Here is a 21,919-nt window from a genome sequence, read left to right as displayed (position 1 = left end):
TACAAGTTTTGAAAGTTTTGCGAAAATAATAAGTAAATGACACCGTGAAGATTCATCTGATTAACCTGCTGATTGAACCGGTCGTTGCCGGCACCGTTGTCCCCGTGGGGACCGTTTAAAGTTGCGTAAGGGACTCCTTACGGACGAGCCCGTGAACTTGCAGGGCAACCACAAACTTGTGGAATGTAAATAATGTTGTTGTTGCAGCTTCCACCGTTACCGCCTCTGGAGAGGCAGATTGGAGGAAGGGCCCGCAGTGGAGCAGGCTGGGGCCCAGCCACCACCTGAACCGGTGGCTAACCTCTGGAGGGGAAGGACAGATCCCGCTCGGGTAACTTGGTGCCGGACTGGGGTCAAGGGGTGCTGCCTGTTTCTTAGGGGCAGCATCAGGGCCAGGTTACTTGGGTGGGTGAGAGCGGAAGCCGCAACCGTTAACTGTTTAAAACCGTTTGCAACGTTTAAGAAAAGTGCCTCCCGCTGTGGGATGATGTTACTATACTTGTATGTGTTTTTTATCTTTTTCAGAAAAATAAAACCGGTGTTGGACGGGCAGCCCGCGGACGGTCTGCATTTTGCTAAGGGGGAATGTGACGCCCTGGGCAAGCCAGGGGTCACAGGTAATGACATCACCACACCCTACACCCCGGTTAGGTACACCTAAGCTAGACCAGAAATCCTTGTTGCCTTCCTCCAGGGGCTGATATTCACACCAGGGGGTGGGCCAGTCAGTTGGCCCCGCCCACCGAGGAGTTCACAGTCCTGGAGGCAGGAAAACCAGGCAGATGAATTGTGGAGGTTGAAGTAGTAGGAGGAAAAGTAGTAAAAGAGGAGCCTGAAGTTAGTCCGGGTGTGTGCCCCGGACTGAGACAGCAAGGTTAGCAGACGGCGGTGACCGTCTGCAGGAGTGGCCTATCGGAGGTGCCGTAAGGACCGTGGACGGGTGGTGGCCCGGCGGTACCGGACCGGTACACAAGGAGAAGCCAGCACCATTGGCAGGGGCCTTTCGGATCCCGGCAAGGCTAGGAGTCGCCGTGAATTTGCCAAATCCGTCAGTGAAGGGGACCTCCGGGTCTCTAAACAACTAAGTCCCGATTGAAGGCAACCGTCCAACCGTAGGAGAGAGACACCGCCAAGGCACCAGTTTCTCAGGGCCAGCGCCTGCGGGCAAAGAGGGGCTCCTCCGGCCCATATCCAAGTCGGGGAGCGGGTTACCGGTGGGAACCCATCGCTACCAACATTACACAAGGTGCAGGGAAAGAGACAGTCACCGTTAACTACCGGGGAAAAGCAACAGCAGCCGTCCGTGGGAACCGTCTTTCCAGCCGTGTGTTTTACCGAGAACTGTGTCAACGTCTCAGGCTGAGTGAGTACCACCGTGCCGTACGGCACAGCGCTGCCCCCGCGACCCTGCACCTCACCAGGCCCCGCACCCGGCCTGCCATCCATCCCTCCCCTCACCGGGCCCCGGGACAACCAACCCCCTACCCACGGAGGGGAGAAATAACAACAAAGCTGCTCCCTGTCACCGCTCCCGGGATCCCCATACAGAGCAGCGGTGGTGTCCACACAATCACCACAACCGTGGGTGGCGTCACGGACAATAAATCCCCAAAACCAATCCCCTTTTCACTCACGGGCGAGGAGCGCCGCTCGAGTCCCCGGGATCCGGCCCATCGCTCGAGCCACCGAACAGCAGAGGCCGCAGCAGCAGCGGCAGCCGGACCCGAGCAGTGGGAGAGCGCAGCGTCCCCTCCTCCGCCCGCGACAACTACACAAAAATCCGTTTTTTGTAACAGTCAAGCCACAACTTTTTACTGGGAAATTGCAAATATGACAGTTTGGTCCCCTATATTGTGCCCAGCTTGTGATTCTGACCACACGCATCCCATACATGAGACCAGAGTGACTCCATCTGCCTCATAATAGTGAGGGGTCCAGTTGTTTTTTTTTTTTTTTTTTCCTGAATCATGATTTTTGCACTTTACACAGAAATCCTGATCTAAGTACTGAGCAGAGAGCGCAGGATGAATGTCAGCCGAGCCTCATTCCGATTTTTGGGAAGTAGAATGAACAAATAAACGTCAGTGCAAGAATAGTTCTTATTTTTATTTTTGCGCGGTTCACCGTGTGGTATTAGTGATGGGAGGGATGTATGCTACCTGTCATTGCGATTACACTCATAAGAAATGTACCGTATATACGTGTATATATATATTATTTTTTTATTTTTTTTTTCATTTATACCTTTTTTTACATTTTTACCTTTTGATTCAACTTTTTGAATCAGGATGATGAAAAAGCGTCATTTTTGGCGTATTTTTCATATTTTTTTTGTTCGGTGTTTGCTGTATGAAATAAATGACATGACGTTCGGGTCCATCTGGACAGGTGATACCAATTACATGCAATTTTTAGTTTATTTTTGTTTTAATGCAAACGCTGAACTTTCAGTGGCAAAATGGGTTTTTAGGGATTTATGTGCTTTATATGTTTTGGTTTTTTTACACATATTCTTAACTTTTTTTTTTACTTAGTCCCACTGTGGGACATGAATATTTACTCTGGTCGCTGGTCTCATGCTTTGCAGGACTGTCCTGCATAACGCTCCAGTACTGATATAACCTCCTGACATTACATATGTCACTGATATCAGCCCCTCTTATAACGCTCCAGTGCTGATGTAACCTCCAGGGGTCTAAGGGGAAAACTTTTCTTCTTGCGGAGATTGACAAACCAAACTGGCTGTCAGTGATGAGTCTTTTAGCTGCAATGCTCAGATCTCATACTTTACACTGTCGATGGACAATCATCCCGAAACACCGTGTCTGCAAATTGAGGTTCTAATCTGGCATAAATCCTAGGGCATATGAAAAGGCTTGATAAAAGGCAACTTGACTTTTAGGATTGCTTCTTCCAGTAGGTGGCGCTAGAGTTCGTCTCCCTTTTCCCTGAAGAGACAATTTGGATATAACCTTCAGCCATTATATATGTGACTGATATCAGCTCCTCTTATAATGCTCTAGCACTGATATAACCCCAGATATTACATACAGCTCTCGCAAAAATTAAGAGACCACTGCAAAATTGTCAGTTTTTCTGATTTATCTTTTTATATTTTTGAGTAAAATGTAAATTTTTTTTATTCTATAAACTACTGATGTCTCCAAATTTCCAAGCAAAAAAATTACTATTTTCTAAAAATGAGAAATGGTCAAAATAACAAAAAATTGCATTGTTTTCAGATCTCAAATAATGCAAAGAAAAGAAGTTCATAATCATTTAGAAACAAAATAATAAGGCTGCGTGCCCAAGATCAGTGTTTGCTGCGTTTTGGACGCAGCATGCTTCAGCTGCGTTTAAAACGCTGCATTGTACAGTACCAGCACAGTGGATGGATTTCTTGAAATCCCGTGCCTGCTGTGCTTCTTTTTTCCGCAGGAAACACTGACCTGTGGAGCGTGTTTCAAGTCCGCAGCTTGTCAATTGTTTGCTGCGGAAGTTCCGTAGAGAGAACAGTGAGATACGGCAGCACCCGAACCCCGATTGTGGGTACGAGCAGCTACGGTCTCCTGTGGAGAAGCGCGGCCCTGCAGCTCAGGACCTGCTGCGTCCAGGACAAAGTGAGTCCTGATCGTGGGCACATACCCTAATGTTTTATCTCAGGAAGAGTTCAGAAATCAATATTTTGTGGACTAACCATGATTTTTAATCCCAGCTTTCATGCGTTTTGGCTGCTTTCCACCAGATTTTCACACTGCTTTTGGGTGACCTTATGCCACTCCTGGCCAGTAGAATGAGGTGGACTCTGGCAGGAATTCAACTGACACTGGAATCGACATGTACAGAAGCTGATTTTTATAAAACTGTTCAGTGGTCTCTTAATTTTTGCCAGAGCTGTATGTGACTGATATCAGCTCCTCTTATAACGCTCCAGTACTGATATAACCCCAGATATTACATATGTGACTGATATCAGCCCCGCTTATAACGCTCTAATCACCGTCACAAAGTGGGGACCTTTCTAGACTGGGGAATGCACTATGTATGGACCTTGCTCCTATGTGTTCACCCATTGTTGGATGGTCAGGGTTTTGGGCTCATGATCCTACATTTCTCAGTCCAGTGTTTATGTGCAGGAGGAGTATCTAATGAGTATTACACCCCTGCAATTCTCAGTTTGGGGCAGATTAGTTGCTTAGGCTGCTTTCCCACATCCGGTTTTCCTGTGTGGCACAATCCGGCACTTTGCAGAAAAACCGCAACCATTTTTTTTTGCCGCCGGTTGCGGTTTTTTTTGCATAGACTTACATTAGTGCCATATGGGCTTGCGTTCCGTCCGTTTTTTGCCGCATGCGGCAGATTTAGCCGATGCGGCGACCGGATGGAACATTGCCTGGCACGTTTTGTCCGGCAAAAAAACCCTGCATTTTTGCAATGCATGCCTATGGACACCGCATGCGGCGTCCTGCGGCAAAAAACGCATCCGGACGCTGCATGCGGTTTTATCCACTGCGCATGCTTAGTAGCCTGTCGCAAGCGGCAAAAAACGGACGGACCGCATGTAAAAAACTTATGCAAAGGATGCGGTATTGTCGCCGCATCTGTTGCATAGGTTTTAAAGCCAGATTGGCCGGCTCTGCTAAAACCGGAGGTGTGAAAGCAGCCTTAGACTGAACGAGATAAACGCCCGCTCCCCTAGACATCCGGATACAGCATCATAAATAGCAGAAAACTGAAGTGCATCCAGCTCAGATGAGGATAAAATAACGATGGAGCTTTATTTTTCGGAATAAAACCCAGAATATGAATATAAACTTTCTTAGTGGCTTAGCTGCATTTTTGCAAAGATAAAAATTGGGCACAAATTGTTAGTTCTGGCTACCTAGACTATATCACAAAAGGGAGTACACCCCTCACCGTTTTGTAAATATTTTAGATCTTTTCCTGGGACAGCACTGAAGATCTGACACTTTGATACAATGTACAGTGTCAGTGTGCAGCTTGTGTATATAACTCAACACACAGCCATTAATGTCTAAACCACTGGCAACAAAAGTGAGTACACCCCTAAGTGACAATGACCAAATTCTTCCCAATTAGCCATTTTCCCTTCCGGTGTCATGTGATTAATTAGTGTTACAAGGTCTCAGGTGTGACTAAAGGAGCAGATGTGTTACATTCAGTGTTATCTCTCACACACTTTCTCACATTGGTCACTGGAATGTCAATGTGGCTCCTCATAGCCAAAAATTCTCCGAGGATCTGAAACAAAGAATTGTTGCTCTACATAAAGATGGCCGAGGCGATAAGATTGTCACCACCCTAAACCTGAGCGGCAGCACAGTGGCCAAGACCATACAGCGGTATAACAAGGCAGGATCCACTCAGAACAGGCCTCACCAACCTGAGTGCACATGCTCATTGTTATATCCAAACGTCGTCTTTTCAGAATACAGTGAAGGAAATAAGTATTTGATCCTTTGCTGATTTTGTAAGTTTGCCCACTGGCAAAGACATGAATAGTCTACAATTTTAAGGGTAGATTGATGCCACTCTTTTGTTGCCTTGGCTGTATGTTTTGGGTCATGCTGGAAGACCCAGCCACGACCCATTTTTAATGTCCTGATGAAGGGAAGGAGGTTGTCACTCAGGATTTTACAGTACATGGCTCCATCCATTGTCCCATTGATGCGTTGAAGTAGCCCTGTGCCCTTAGCAGAGAAACGCCCCCACAACATAATGTTTCCACCTCCATGCTTGACAGTGGGGATGGTGTTCTTTGGGTCATAGGCATTTCTCTTCCTCCAAACACCGCGAGTTAATGCCGAAGAGCTCAATTTTGTCTCATTTGACCCAAGCACCTTCTCCCAATCAACCTCAGCATGATCCAGGTGTTCATTGGAAAACTTTAAAATGTGTTACCAATGGCTTTTTTGGTTACAGTGGTCCCAGCTGCCTTGAGATCATTAACAAGGTCCCCCTGTGTAGTTTTAGGCTGATCTGTCACCTTCCTCATGATCCTGGATACCCGACGAGGTGAGATTTTGCATGGAGCCCCAGATCGATGTCGATTGACACTCATTTTGTATTTCTTTCATTTTCTTTCTATTGCACCAACAGTTGTCTCTTTCTCACCCAGCGTCTTACTTATGGTTTTGTAGCCCATTCCAGCCTTGTGCAGGTCTATGATCTTGTCCCTGACATCCTTAGAAATCTCTTTGGTTGCCAATGTTGTAGAGGTTAGAATCTGACTGATTAATGGAGTCTGTGGACAGGAGTCTTTTATACAGGTGAACGTTTAAGACAGCTATCTGCAATGCAGGAACGAGGTGATTAGGATCGTCTAACTTTTCTGTAGGAGCCAGAACTCTTAATGGTTGGTAGGGGATCAAATACTTGTTTCTCTCTGCAAAATGCAAATAAATTTATAGAATTTATACATTGTGATTTTATGGATTTTATTTTTGATATTCTCTCACTGTTAAAATTAACCTACCCTTTAAATTATAGACTGTTCATGTCTTTGTCAGTGGGCAAACTTACAAAATCAGCAAGGGATCAAATAATTGTTTCCTTCACTGTAGATGTATGAGTGCTGCCAGCATTGCTGCAGAGGTTACAGGGGTGGGTGGGCCACCTGTCAGTGCTCAGATCATACACTGCAGAGGTAACAAAAGAAGGGGGTCCGCCTCTGTGCTCAGCCCATACGCCTCACACTGCAGTGGTTAAAGGAGCAGGAGTCCGCCCTTTCAGTGCTCAGACCATACGCCACACACTGTAAAGGTTACAGTGGTGGGGGGTACGCTTGTCAGTGCTCAGACTATATCCCGCACAATGCAGAGGTTACAGAGGTTGGGGGTCCGCCTGTCAGTGCTCAGAACATACGCCGCACACTGCATCAAATTGCTCTGCATGGCTATCCTCGCAGATGGATGCCTCTTCTAGGATGATGCACAAGAAAGTCCAAAATAATTTGCTGAAGACAAGCAGACTAAGCACATGGACTCCCGGACCCGTCCTGTGGTCTGATGGGACCAAGATAAACTTATTTGGTTCAGATGGTGTTAGCGTGTGTGGCGGCAACCAGGTAAGGAGCAAAAGACAAGTGTGCTCTGCCTACAGTAAGGCATGATGGTGGGAGTGTCATGATTTGGGGCTGCATGAGTTCTGCTGGCTGGGGGGGCTACAGATCATTGAAAAAACCATGAATGCCAACATGTCCTGTGACATAGTGAAGCAGAGCATGATCTTCTCCCTTCATATTCCAACATGATAACGACCCCAATCACCTCCAAGGCCCCCACTGCCTCGCTTCAGAAACTGAGGGTAAAGGTGCTGGATCGGTTGAACGTCTCCAGACCTATACCCTATGAAGCATCTGGGGGGGGGGCCTCTTCAAACGGAAGGTAGAAGAGCGCAAGGTCTGTAACATACACCAGCTCCGGGATGTCATCATAGAGGATAAAAGAGATCCAAGAGGATCCAGCGGCTCCTGTGAAGCTCAAGTAAACTCCAGGCTTAACAGAGGTAATACCTTGCTTGAAAATAATGGTGGCTAGACAAAATATTCAAACTGTGGGCACAATTTGGCCATTGTAACTTAGGGGTGTACTCACATTTGTTGCCAGAAGTTTAGACATTAATGGCTGCATGTTGAGCTATTTAGAGGACACCAAATTTACACTGTTATACAGTACAAGCTGCACACTGACTGCTGTAAATTGTATCAGAGTGTCAGATCTTCAGTGTTGTCCTATGAAAAGATATAATATTTACAAAAATCTGAGGGGTGTACTCACTTTTGTGATATACTGTATGATTTCTCCACATAACCAGGAACCTAAAACCTTTCCTGTAAATTCTTATTTTATTTTCAGAATTTTGTTGAACCTTTTAAGCTTATAGACTATGTTTTCTTTTACACCTTTTATGTCTGTTGTTCCCTGTGCGGACGATCCCATCACTGGATTATAAGGCCACTCCTGACGCCCTCATTAATAACCTAGAAGCTTCTATGTGAACAGCATCAGGAGGAGGTTGCTCATCCCAGGTTAACGTGGGGCTGTAGAAGAGGTTGGGGTCTTGGTACGACGTCTCCGCCGAGCACTTGTGTCGGTGTTTGAGAAAGGCGGAATGAGAGCTGAATGTTTTGTGACAAGAGGAGCATGGATACAATTTCTCCGCTGTGTGAATCCTCATATGCTTTACCAGGTCAGACTTTTGCACGAATCCTTTATCACACTCCTGACACTTGTGAGGACGCTCTCCGGTGTGAGTCCTCAGATGTTTCATCACTGCAGACCGATCGATGAAGCATTTCTCGCAGAGGTCACACTTGTACGGTTTCTCACCCGTATGAATTCTCATATGCTTCACTAAATCTGAGTTCTGAATGAAAGATTTTGCACACGTGGGACATGGATAGGGTTTCTCTCCAGTGTGCGTCCTCATGTGTTTTACCAGGGCCGATCTTTGACTGACTTTCTTGCCACACACACTGCAGATATGGAGATTATCTCCATGAGTCTTCCTGTGGGTTAAGAACACAGAGCGGTGGCTGAACGTCTTACTGCATTCTGGACAAGTGTACAACTGCGTTTTAATCACCTTTCTCTTATGTTTAAGCAAAGAGGGAAAACTTTTAGAACAGCCCAAAGGCCGAATGATCGGAAGATTATCTTCTTGTTTAATAAGGTGAAACTTTGGTATCAAATTCCCAGGACTGTCCTTCGATTCGCCCCAGTAGGTGATTTGGTGCTGCAGTCCCGGATTCTGTGGCATGTTACCCTCGTCGGCAGTTTTACGGTGCGTTTTTTGATGTTTAGACAAAGCCGACTGTTCGACAAAGGTTCGGCCACATTCTTGGCAGTGATAGGGCCTTTCACCTGTGTGTGTACGGTAATGCTTCACAAGGTCTGATTTTTGGATGAAGCTCCTGACACACAGGTTGCACTCATAGGGTCGTTCTCCAGTGTGGATGCGAAAATGTTTAATGAGCACGGACTTGTGAGTAAAACTCTTTTCGCACACACTGCATGGAAATAACCTTTTGCCTCCCTCCTCCTTGTGCGTTAAGAACACTGCGTTGTCCAATCTTTGAGAGACTACGTTCTTGAGTTCGTTGGCTAGGCGCAATTTTTCTTGATCGTGCCACTTAATGTGTTTAAGGAGATTCAGGCTTTGACTAAAGTTTTTTCCACATTCTTTGCACGAGTATGGCTGAATTCTGTTGTGAATCCTGCGGTGTTTGATCAGAGACGACCCCTCTGTGAAGCTCTTGCCGCATTCAGGGCATCGGTACGGCTTCTCTCCTGTGTGGATCCTTCGATGTTTCACTAGATCAGAGTTCTGGATAAAGCACTTCTCACAGTGCTCACATCGATACGGTTTTTCACCAGTGTGGGTCCTCGTGTGTTTCGTCAGTGCAGATTTCTGAACAAAGCTGCGGTCGCACATGTCACACTTGAAAGGTCGTTCACCTGTGTGGGTTCTTCTGTGTTTTACCAAGTCTGAGTTCTGCATGAAATCCTTCCCACACTGTGTACAGTGAAAGGGCCGCTCTCCCATGTGGGTTCGCAAATGTTTGACTAAGTCTGAGCTTTGCAAGAAGGTCCTGGGACACTTACTGCATAGGTGGTGTCTGTTTACATTGTGCGTTCTCAGATGCTTCTTTAAGGCCGGTATATTAGGGAACACAGTGGCACATTCTGTACATCGATATGGAGACGCCTCTTCAATTGTATTCTTGTTCACATTCTCAGAGTCTACAATGACTATCTCATGAAAAGCCGTGGCGGTCGGTGGCTCTTCTACATTGTGAAGCAAACTATGTTTAATCAATTGCGAGCTTTGTGTAAATGTCTTCTCACACTGCTGACACTTAAATGGCTTCTCAACTTTGTGCGTTCTGCGATGTTTCATCAGTGAAGACCCTTCAGTAAACCTTTTATTACATTCAGTGCAATGATAGGGTTTCTCCCCAGTGTGGATTCTTTGGTGCTTGACTAGATCCGAATTTTGAATGAAGCTCTTCCCACACTGACCACAGGCATACGGCCTCTCTCCTGTATGACTCCTCATGTGTTTTGTCAGGGCTGACCTTTGGACAAAGGCTTTCTCACACAGACCACATTTATGTGGCCTTTCCCCAGTGTGAATTCGATCATGTTTAATTAAAGCAGACTTCTCAGCAAAGGTCTTATTACAACACTGACACGTGTAAGGACGGTCCCCAGTGTGGGTCCGACTATGTTTGAGGAGATCAGACTTCTGCGTGAAGCTCTTGGGACATATCGTACAGAGATAGGGCTTGTCTACCTTGTGGCTCCGAATATGCTTCAGCAGATCTGACTTCAGGATAAAGTCCTTGTTGCACTCGGTGCATCGGAAACCATTGTGTCCACTGTGCTCCAGCGTGTGCTTCTGGAAATCAGACCAGTGGCTAAAGCTGTGACCACATTCGCCACACGTGTAAGAACTAGAATGCTCTATAGGGCTGATAGATAAACGCTGCTGCCTTGTGTGCACTCTCTGATGCTTCAACATATCCGACTTCTGTATAAATGTCAGATTACACTGAGAACAGCAGTATGGACGTTCTCCAGAGTGAATTCTTTGGTGCAATATGAGAGTCGACTTCTGAGAAAAACATTTCCCACAGGTCATGCACCTGTAGGGCTTTTCCCCCGTGTGCGTTCGCTGGTGTTTGGCTAAGGCAGATCGTTCAGCAAACATCTTCTGACAGTGAGCGCACTGGAACGGCCTTTCTCCGGTGTGCGTCCGGTAATGCTTGACCAGGTCAGATTTCTGGATGAAGCCTTTGTTGCACTGTGTGCACTGATGAGGTCTATCTCCAGTGTGTGTCCTCAGGTGCTTCACCAAGTCGGACCTCTGGATGAAGCTCTTGTTGCAATGTAGGCACATGTGAGATCTTTCTTTCGAGTGCACCAATTGATGTCGGATGAAGGATGTCAACTGCTTCCACGTCTTCCCACAATCTGCACACGTGTACGGAGAGTCTGTTGGTCCACTAATATCCCCCTGAGCATGCTCTATATTCTGCTCTTTTTCTGGCGAACGTGCATCTATCTTCACCTGTTTAATTTGGTTTCTACTTTGGGGACGATTTGTAAAGTGCGTTCTCTTGTGTTTAGTCAACGCAGAACTTTCTGCAAAGCTCTTAGGGCAAGAAGAACACTGATATGGCCTTTCCCCGGTGTGAATGCGAAGGTGTTTAACCAGGTCAGAATTTTGGATAAAGCCCTTTGAGCAAACGGAGCAGCAATAAGGCCTCTCCCCGGTATGACTCCTCCGATGCTTTGTTAAAGCAGACCTCTGACTGAACGCCTTGTGACAGTCCAAGCACTTGTACGGTCGCTCACCAGTATGTGTCTTCCGATGCCGTAGAAGAGCAGATCGTTCTGAAAAGTTCTTCTTACACTCTGAGCAATGGAATGGCCTCTGCCCTTGGCGATTTTTTTGCAGTTTGGTCATATGGCGCTCTTCACATGAGACCCGATGTCTCTCCACATCGTCGTAGCAGCTGAAGCTTTTACCGCAGCAGCTACAAATGTGAGGTTTGTTTTCAGAAATCTCCATGTCTGGGTGAGACGATGGCAGGATCTGGTTTTCGTGTTCTACTCCTATTCCTTCTCGGCAGATCATCTGGAGGTCTTGACCGATCATAAGATTTTCCCAAGCTGCTACGTCTTCTATATCTGTTACAGAAAATAAATAAAACCACGTTAAAAAATGGAAACTTAAAAGAGATGAGTGATCAACAGGCTGTATGGAAAAATAATCTCTCACCTTGGTCTTTACCACCAGGACTATCTCCGGCCCATGGTTCCTGACCACCTTCAGTTCTAGACATGACCTCAGGATTGTACATTTGGTAACCTGGACACAAAAGAACATGTTGACGGGTAGAGTTTTCAAGAATGTAAAAGGTACACTGACTGGCCATCACGGTGGAGTCATAAAACCAGAAATGGTAGAACAATTTGAACCCTATTTCTGACAATCTGTGACCCTTGTATACAAGATGTGTGGGTCGCTTCTAACCACCATATTGTAACTCTGCAATTACTGACTGTAAGAAACGCTAACACCATTGACATTATGCCCACGCCTGGACTTGCCAAGTAAGAAGTACAAGTGCATCTCAATAAATTAAAATATCATCAAAAAGTTAATTTATTTCAGTAATACAATATAAAAAGGGAAACGCATATATTATAGAGTCACTACACAGAGGAATCTATTGCTATATATTATATAGAGTCATTACACACAGAGGGATCTATTTCACATGTGTATTATATTTATATAGTCAATACACACAGAGGGATCTATTTCACGTCTGTATTATATATTATATAGAGTCATTGCAGACAGAGGGTTCTATTTCACATGTTTATTGTATATTATATAGAGTCACTACACAAGCAGGGATCTACTGTATTTCACGTGTGCATTATATATTATATAGAGTCATTACATACAAAGGGATCTATTTCAAGTGTTTATTTCTGTTAATGTTGATGATTATGGCTTACAGCCAATGAAAACTCAAAAGTCATTTCTCAGAAAATTTGAATAATTACCACTAAACACCTGCAAAGGCTTCCGAAGCATTTAAAATGGTCCCTTAGTCTGGTTCAGTAAGCTACACAATTATCGGGAAGTCTGGTGACTTAGGGTAAGCCACAAAAGGTCATTGCTAAAGAACCTGGCTGTTCACAGAGTGCTTTATCTAAGCATATTAATGGAAGGTTGTGTGGAAAGAAAAAGTCTGGTAAAAAAAGGTACACAAGCAACCGGGATAACTGCAGCCTTGAGAGGATTGTTAAAGGGGTTATCCGGCTTCTTTGACTTTTTTTTTTTTATTACCCTATGGGGCTACATTGGGGCAGGTAAGTAGATAGTGACCACTTACCTGCCCTGCTGTCAGCCCCTCTTCCCCAGGCTCAGAGCGGTCATGTGACCGCTCCTGCCGCGATTTTGCTGCTTCCGGTCATTTCATGTCAACATGGGCAAAACCATGTTGACATGCAAATGTGGAACAGCATGTTGCCTCCCTGCTGGGCTGTACAGTGTGATGAGCCCCGCCCCCTTCCCTGCACCCTCCCACACATTCCCCCGCACCTCTGTTACTCTCCAGTAACCTCCCCCTGCACTGCTGTGGGGTCCGTGACCTGGCGGCAGCTGCCGTGGTGTCAGCTCCAGCACCGGGCCCCTGCTCAGGATCACACATTCAAATGTACAGGCATCACAGATCACAGATGCCGGTACATTTGAAAGTGCTGATGAGAAGCAGCGCAGCGCTGCTTCTCATCACTGTCCCTCCCGCTGTCTGAGCTCTTTTCAGCATAGTGGTGACGTCAGAGCACAGACAGCGCGCGAACGTGCAGGAGCGGCGGGGACCGAGGACGGGTGAGTATGTATTCCTTACATGTGTTCCCGATGGGAATGGGGATGGGGGGCGGGCGGTGCAGAGCCATATGTGTGCGTGTGCAGAGCCATATGTGTGCGTGTGCAGAGCCATATGTGTGCGTGTGCAGAGCCATATGTGTGCAGAGCCATATGTGTGCGTGTGCAGAGCCATATGTGTGCGTGTGCAGAGCCATATGTGTGCATGTGCAGAGCCATATGTGTGCAGAGCCATATGTGTGCGTGTGCAGAGCCATATGTGTGCAGAGCCATATGTGTGCGTGTGCAGAGCCATATGTGTGCGGTACAGAGCCATATGTGTGCGGTGCAGAGCCATATGTGTGCGTGTGCGGTACATAGCCATATGTGTGCGTGTGCGGTGCAGAGCCATATGTGTGCGTGTGCGGTGCAGAGCCATATGTGTGCGTGTGCGGTACAGAGCCATATGTGTGCGGTACAGAGCCATATGTGTGCGTGTGCGGTTCAGAGCCATATGTGTGCGTGTGCGGTGCAGAGCCATATGTGTGCGTGTGCGGTACTTAGCCATATGTATGTGTGTGCGGTGCAGAGCCATATGTGTGCGTGTGCGGTGCAGAGCCATATGTGTGTATGTGCGGTACAGAGCCATATGTGTGCGTGTGCGGTGCAGAGCCATATGTGTGCGTGTGCGGTGCAGAGCCATATGTGTGCGGTACAGAGCCATATGTGTGCATGTGCGGTGCAGAGCCATATGTGTGCGTGTGCGGTGCAGAGCCATATGTGTGCATGTGCGGTACAGAGCCATATGTGTGCGTGTGCGGTGCAGAGCCATATGTGTGCGTGTGCGGTGCAGAGCCATATGTGTGCGTGTGCAGAGCCATATGTGTGCGGTGCAGAGCCATATGTGTGCGTGTGCAGAGCCATATGTGTGCGGTACAGAGCCATATGTGTGCGTGTGCGGTGCAGAGCCATATGTGTGCGGTGCAGAGCCATATGTGTGCGTGTGCGGTACAGAGCCATATGTGTGCGTGTGCGGTACAGAGCCATATGTGTGTGTGTGCGGTGCAGAGCCATATGTGTGCGTGTGCGGTGCAGAGCCATATGTGTGCGTGTGCGGTGCAGAGCCATATGTGTGCGGTACAGAGCCATATGTGTGCATGTGCGGTGCAGAGCCATATGTGTGTGTGTGCGGTGCAGAGCCATATGTGTGCATGTGCGGTACAGAGCCATATGTGTGCGTGTGCGGTGCAGAGCCATATGTGTGCGTGTGCGGTGCAGAGCCATATGTGTGCGTGTGCAGAGCCATATGTGTGCGGTGCAGAGCCATATGTGTGCGTGTGCAGAGCCATATGTGTGCGGTACAGAGCCATATGTGTGCGTGTGCGGTGCAGAGCCATATGTGTGCGTGTGCGGTACAGAGCCATATGTGTGTGTGTGCGGTGCAGAGCCATATGTGTGCGGTGCAGAGCCATATGTGTGCGTGTGCGGTACAGAGCCATATGTGTGCGTGTGCGGTACAGAGCCATATGTGTGCGTGTGCGGTACAGAGCCATATGTGTGCGGTGCAGAGCCATATGTGTGCGTGTGCGGTGCAGAGCCATATGTGTGCGTGTGCAGAGCCATATGTGTGCGGTGCAGAGCCATATGTGTGCGTGTGCAGAGCCATATGTGTGCAGAGCCATATGTGTGCGGTACAGAGCCATATGTGTGTGTGTGCGGTGCAGAGCCATATGTGTGCGGTGCAGAGCCATATGTGTGCGTGTGCGGTACAGAGCCATATGTGTGCGTGTGCGGTACAGAGCCATATGTGTGCGGTGCAGAGCCATATGTGTGCATGTGCGGTGCACAGCCCGATGTGGGGCTGTTATTTGCAATGCTGTAATGATAATAGGTCAGGTGCTGGGGCAGAATATACTGACAGGGAATGTGTGTGCAGGGGGCGGGCAGAGGGCGAGGCTGGACACTGGGGCGGGTGGTGACAGCTCTGACTGAGGTTCTGCACAGGAAGTGGTCAGTTTGCTGGATCTGAATGTAAACAAGAGCTGCAGAGAATAAAGGGTGAATTCAAGAGGAAAAAAAGTTAGAAAACAAAAAATAACAATGTAGGTGTGATTTATATGACAATACAGCACAGATTAGCTTAACAAAAATTTTTGAGTTTATGTCGGATAACTCCTTTAAGTAAAGGCCATTCAAAAATTTGGGGGAGATTCACAAGGAGTGGACGCTGCTGCAGTGAAAGCTTCTAGAGCCACCACACATAGACGTATCCAGAACATCGGCTACAAGTGTCCCATTCCTTGTGTCAGGCCGCTCATGACCAATAGACAACGCCAGAAGTGACTTACCTGGGCCAAGGAGGAAGAGATCTGGACTATTGCTCAGTGGTCTAAGGAGTTGTTTTCAGAAGAAAGTAACTTTTGCATTTCATTTGGAAATCGCGGTCCCAGAGTCTGGAGGAAAAGTGGAGGCCACAATCCAAGCTGCTGAGGTCTAGGGTGAAGACTCCACAATCAGTGATGGTTTGGGGAGCAATGTTATCTGCTGGTGCAGCTCCACTGGATTTTATCAAGACCAAAGTCAGCGCAGCCGTCTACCAGGACATTTTACAGCACTTCACGCTTCCTTCTGTCGATAAGCTTTTTGGAGATGGAAGTATCATTTTCCAGCAAAACTTGGCACCTGTCCACACTGCCAAAAGTACCAATACCGGGTGTAATAACCACTGTATCCCTGTGCTTGCTTAGCCAGTAAACTCGCCTGACCTAAACCCCATAGAGAATCTATGAGAGACACCAGAGCCAACAATGCAGACGAACTGAAGGCTGCTATCAATGCAACCTGGGCTTCCATAACACCTCAGCAGTGCCACAGGCTGATCCCCTCCATGCCACATTGCCGCACTGATCGAGTAATTCATGCAAAAGGAGCCGCGACCAAGTATTGTGGCATTTACTGTACAGATTTTTCAGTAGGCGCCAACATTTCTGAGTTTAAAATCATCTTTTCAGTTGGTCTTATATAATATTCTAATTTTCTGAGATAATGACTTTTGGGTTTTCATTAGCTGTAAGCCATAATCATCAATATTAACAAAAATAAACCCTCTGTGTATAATGACTCTATATATGACAAACATGTTAAATAGATCCCTCTGTGGGTAATTACTCTATATAATATATGCGTTTCCCTTTTTGTGTTGAATTACTGAAATAGATTAACTTTTTGATGATGTTCTAATTTATTGAGATGCACTTGTAACATTTCCAGAATGGGAGGAATAGCACTAACCAGCAACAGGTGTGAAAAAGACTTGGGTATACTAATAGCTCACAGACTGCACAGGAGTCAGCAATGTGATGCAGCAGCAAAAAAGGCAAACACACTTCTAAGATGTATGAAGAGAAGCACAGAGTCCAGATCACATGAAGTCATTATCTCCCTCTGCTCCTCTCTGGTCAGACCTCATCTGGAATACTGTGTCCAGTTCTGGGCAACTCATTTTAAAAAAAAAAAAAAAAAGATATAGAAAAACTGGAGCAAGGTCAGAGAAGAGCAACCAGGATAGTGAGTGGACTCCAACTATGTTCTACAAGGATCGGTTAAAAGATCTGGCAAAGAAGGCTAGGAGGACACTTAATAGCTGTCTACAAATATCTGAAGGGCTGTCACAATGTAGAGGGATCATTCTTATTCTCATTTGCACATGGAAATGCGAAAAGCAATGGAAGGAAAATGAAAGGGAGACGATACAGATTAGATGTTAGAAAAAATTTCTTGACAGTGAGTGAGGGTGATCACTGAGTGGTACAGGCGGCCACGAGAGGTGGTAAGATCTCCATCAATAGAAGTCTTCAGGGGCTGGACAGACATCTGTCTGAGATGGTTTAGTGACTCCTGCTTGAGCCGGGGGTTGTACACGATGACCCTGCAGGTACCTTCCAACTCCAACATTTTATGATCTCAACCTCGTAGCCCCAGGCTCTGGGGTTGAAACTTCCAGACATTACATTTAGCACGTAAAAGAGATTTTATGTACAAGAACGAGATATGAATTTCTGCATCTCGAATCAACCTACCCGTACCCGACCCGGTTAAGGTCTGGGAGTCTCACCTAAGGAAAGCATGCTCGTGTAATTGTCCATCATCAATGTCTTGTACAGTTCTCTCTGTGACGGGGTCGGACGCCGCCACTCACTCTGGGGAAAAATTAAACAGCAATGTCATCAAATGTGGACACAACCTAAAGATATGAGACCAGGAGTGGGAGTAGTACGGATCAGTAACAGCCCCAGCATCACGGATGATGCATCGTAATGTTGGGGAGGGATCTGTGGAGGATGCACCATTATTGGGAGAGGATCTGCAGAGGATGCACTATTATGAGGGGAATCTGTGGAGGATGCACAGTTATGAGGGGGATCAGTGGAGGATGCAACCTTATGGGGGGGCTCTTCTGATAATGCACTGCTATAGGGTGGGATTACAATGGACGCGCCGTTATGGGGGGAATCTATAGAAGACACATTGGATCTGCAGAGGACATAATGATATGGGAGGGATCTGTGGAGGACGCACAGTTATGGGGGAACTGCATAGGATGCGTTATGGGGGGGATCTGCCTAGGATGTAAAGGACACACCATTATGGAGGGGGATCTGCAGAGAACACATCGTTATGGGGGGGGATCTGCAGAGGACGGAGTTATGAGGAAAGGGGATCTGTGGAGGACACCCTGTTATGGTTTGGGGGATTTGTGGAGGTCGCACCACTATGGGGGGGTTGAGATCTGTGGAGCATGCACTGTTATGGGGAGTATCTGCAGAGAATCACCAATATGGAGGGGATCTGCAGATGATGCACCGTTATGTGGGGGTCTGTGGAGGATGGAACGTTATGGGGGGTGTCTGTGGAGGATGCACTGTTATGGGGGTGTCTGCGGAGGATGCAACGTTATTGGGAGAACTGCAGAGGATGCAATGATATGGGGAGATCTGCGGAGGATGCACTGTTATGGGGGGGATCTGCAGAGGATGCAGTTATGGGGGGATCTGCAGAGGATGCAGTTATGGAGGGGATCTGCAGAGGATGCACCGTTATGGTGGGCTCCTGTGGAGGATGCACTGTTATGGGGGGGGATTTGTGGCAGACACCATTATAATAGTGGGAGGTGGGGGTAAAATCCGTCATGGCCTGTGCTGGTTTGTCAGTGACGCTGGGGATATTACATAGGTTACACGACGCTTCCTCGCCACACACACGACCATCGTACATGCGGCGCTCGGTACCTTACGCCCGGTCGCCATGACACTTGCTCTTGTAGATGAGCCGAAGCACCGGGAGGAAGAGACAAAGGGAAGTATATCGGGAGGGGGAGCTTATTACCGGTGAACGCCGCACGGCATTCTGGGGGATGGAGTTTTAATCTTCTCTGAGAGTCGTACACGCCCACAATGTCCTGACTACACATCCCACAATGCAGTTCGGGCAACCTACAGCTGGCGCTCTGAGGTGAAGTAACTAGCTCCCCCCTTCTCAGAGGTTGTGGTAATGCCCCGTGTTCCCGCGCTCACTGTGATGACTGAGCCCTCAGTAGTAGTCGCCTCAGGTGCGGCGCCTTCCACTGTGCTGTGCGGGGGTGTCGGGCAGGTGCCTGCGCTCCTCACTATGGCGCGTACACAGGGTGAGGTAAAAGAGGCGGAGCTTCTCCATACAGTATCGGTACAGACACAACGCCGTTATTTTCCGTTACTGTCTGCGCCTGCTGCTTGTTTACTGCCGCGAGGTCTGACCTATAAGATAATGTACCGAATGCTAAGAGACTCCCCATCCTCCATGTTTTTGGTTGTGCGGTTTTCGTTCTGCGCAATTCATGACCCGGTAATGTGATTCTCCGGGTCAGGACGATCGCGACGAGGCCGAGCGCCCGCAGTTCTGTTATTTGTGTCGAAAAGTGATACTGAACTTTGTAAGAAAAAAAATAAAAATAATTTCCGGAGACCCAGAACTGCTACTTTCCGGTCGATGGCAGCCGACGTGCGAGGGAGGCTTTATGTCGTTTTATTGGTGCCGTCTGGTTACGCCAGGATTTTATCACTTTTTATTTTGTTTTCACAGTGCAGGAGCAGCAACCAACTCCACTGGAGCTTTCATGCTTAAAATGTTACTAAATAACTTTATTGAGCAAAAATGTAGCCAAAAGGTCATCTTTAGTGATTGCCCTAGGATTTTAAACCTGTCCGTCTCTGAGCCAACATAGCTGATACCAGGAAGCAACATTATTTTTCTGTTGGTTGAGGCCCCGCCCCTTCTGGTCACATGGTTATGACATCAGCAGAGGTCCTTCTAGTCACTTAGTAAAACGATTCTATAATAGAATTAGCATAAATTACACGGGGGGGGGGGGGGGGGTCAGGAATCACTATGAATATCCACGACAGTTATCAGCAGCTGCTGTCACTCAAAAAGCTGCTCATTTTACAAACTTGTGTTTCAAAACCTAAACATCCGAACTGACAACTAAAGGCATGTATAGAATCAGCCTGATAGTGCCAGTATAGCACTGTATGTATAGAATCAGCCTGATAGTGCCAGTATAGCACTTGCTTTAGGTTATAGAGGAAAACCCTGGTGATTGGTGCGCTTTAAACTGGGTTTTCCATGAAATGTGAACTTGCCATGCAGCACTGTTTGCTGCTACTCCAGTGATTGTGTATAGGCTGCAGCATCTGTGGTGATGATCGCAGAAATACTGAGCTTAGCGATCGGTTGCCTCACCGTAGATGTGGCATCAATGTGTATACATCAGAGGTGGTATACATTTTTTTTCTGCAAGGGACCATTTGGATTTTTATAACATTCGCGGTTATACAAAATTATCAGTTTGAACTTTATCTTGCTATATTTGGTCAAACATTGAATTAATTCTCCCTTAATGTGATTGCTGCAACAGTTTTAGGTGGTATTGAGGATACTACTCACAACTGCTTTTCCAGATTTGCTTCGGTCTGGAGTGCAGTCCACTCTTTGCAGTGAAGTTCGTAAAGAACTTGCAGCAGTTTCTGACCACAGATGTATAGTAGGGTAGTTTCACATTTGCGTTGTTTTGACCTGTCACAAATGCAGTACAGTTCATTTATTTACAGTGGAAGCATGACATCATGCGGTTGTGTGCTTCATACACTACCCGCATGTGTCCACATGATGTCGCGCTTCCACTGTAAATAAATGAACTGTGCTGCATTTGTGACGGGTCCCGTTTACGTCAAAACAACGCAAATGTGAAACTACCCTTACACTACATTTCTCTTCATCATGGAAAATTAATCACTGCTCAGGTTACATTTATACAACTCAAGAAGTGGGAGGTCTGAAGTTTACATCACATAAGAGAAACCAAGACTGCTTTATATCAGGACTGTGGAGTTGGAGTCGTGTAGTCAGACTCTTGAGTTCATTTTGGTGGAGTCGGTATAAAATAGACCAACCCAGACTCCTAAAATATATAATATATTGGGTACAGTAGTTTAATGTATAATGTGCTGAATGTTTTTTCATAGGAATTTGGGAAAGTTATGAAATGTCCTATAAATGGCTGCTCTATTCCTGATCTAAGGCTACATTCACACACAGCCTTTTTGCTGTGTTTTTTGAGGATACGTTTTTCAGCTGCAAAAGCAGATCAGCTTTTTAAAAAAAAACCCACATCACCTGAAAGGTTTTTGAGCTCATAGAGAATGTTTTCAATACCAAAAGCAGAATAGAAAAATAACGGACAATGCTTCACACATAAGTACAATTAAACTGATGACTGAGTGATGAACCACAGCTAGAAGAAAATTTAGGATTCAGTATGTTTGAGATGGAGCCACAGCGCTGTTCATGTAACTGAGGAACAAACAGATATTACAACAGAAAAACAGCAAAATGATACTTTAGAATTAGATGATCTTGTTGAAGCTGCTTCAAAACACTTTCATATTCATCACATGTGCTGTGTTGTGCACACGCTGCAGCTGCCAATAAGAGATAGTCTGCAAGAGGGACATTCTGGAAATCTGATTGGAAAAGTGAGGAAATTGGTTATTGCCGCCAGAACCCCTAAAAATTGATTCCATCTTGAAGAGACGTGCTGGGAAAGGGGTAATTGTCAATCAAGCCACTCGGTGGGGCAGCACTTAATGATTGAGCGATTGCTTGAACTAAAACAGTTTCTTATAGATATGGTGAACCGTCAGATAACCCTAAATGAAGGTCAATGGACACAGGTGGCTGAATTGAAGGAATTGCTTAATCACCTATTTACTGTGACTAAAAAATTACAAGCTGAGGATTTAACTCCTAGCATTTTCATAAGGGAGTGGAAGAACTTCCTATTTTGCCTGTCCCAAAGAGGAGGTTTAATTGCAGATGGCATTTCTGCTTCAATGAAACAGAGAGACACAGCTATTGGAAAATAAAATTCTTCTGGCAGCTGTTTATGTGGATCCTGGTCATCGTATACTGCTTG

General features: G+C 46.5%; 1 protein-coding gene across 2 annotated transcripts; it reads right to left on the bottom strand.

Moving 5' to 3' along the window:
* Positions 1 to 4,613: 4,613 nt before the first annotated feature.
* Positions 4,614 to 18,853, bottom strand: LOC142243661 (uncharacterized). 2 transcript variants are annotated; one of them, XM_075315792.1, is made up of 4 exons: positions 18,796 to 18,853; positions 17,525 to 17,609; positions 11,809 to 11,898; positions 4,614 to 11,717 (listed from the first exon to the last, which is right to left on the bottom strand). In XM_075315792.1, exons 2-4 carry the CDS (start codon positions 17,556 to 17,558, stop codon positions 7,969 to 7,971), a joined length of 3,873 nt encoding a protein of 1,290 aa, XP_075171907.1. In that variant the 5' UTR covers positions 17,559 to 17,609; positions 18,796 to 18,853; the 3' UTR covers positions 4,614 to 7,968. The 2 variants fall into 2 exon arrangements, with proteins under 2 accessions (XP_075171907.1, XP_075171906.1); XM_075315791.1 differs by lacking the exon at positions 18,796 to 18,853 and adding an exon at positions 18,699 to 18,787.
* Positions 18,854 to 21,919: the final 3,066 nt, after the last annotated feature.

Source organism: Anomaloglossus baeobatrachus, chromosome 6 (genome assembly GCF_048569485.1).
Source record: "Anomaloglossus baeobatrachus isolate aAnoBae1 chromosome 6, aAnoBae1.hap1, whole genome shotgun sequence".
NCBI lineage: Eukaryota > Metazoa > Chordata > Amphibia > Anura > Aromobatidae > Anomaloglossus > Anomaloglossus baeobatrachus.
This window is presented reverse-complemented; position numbering and strand designations above follow the sequence as displayed.

Coding starts and splice junctions, on each gene's coding strand:
- LOC142243661 (XM_075315791.1), bottom strand. Junction 11,899..17,524: donor CACGAGCATGCTTTCCTTAG/GTGAGACTCCCA, acceptor TTTTGTGTCCAG/GTTACCAAATGTACAATCCT. Junction 11,718..11,808: donor TCCTGGTGGTAAAGACCAAG/GTGAGAGATTAT, acceptor TTTCTGTAACAG/ATATAGAAGACGTAGCAGCT.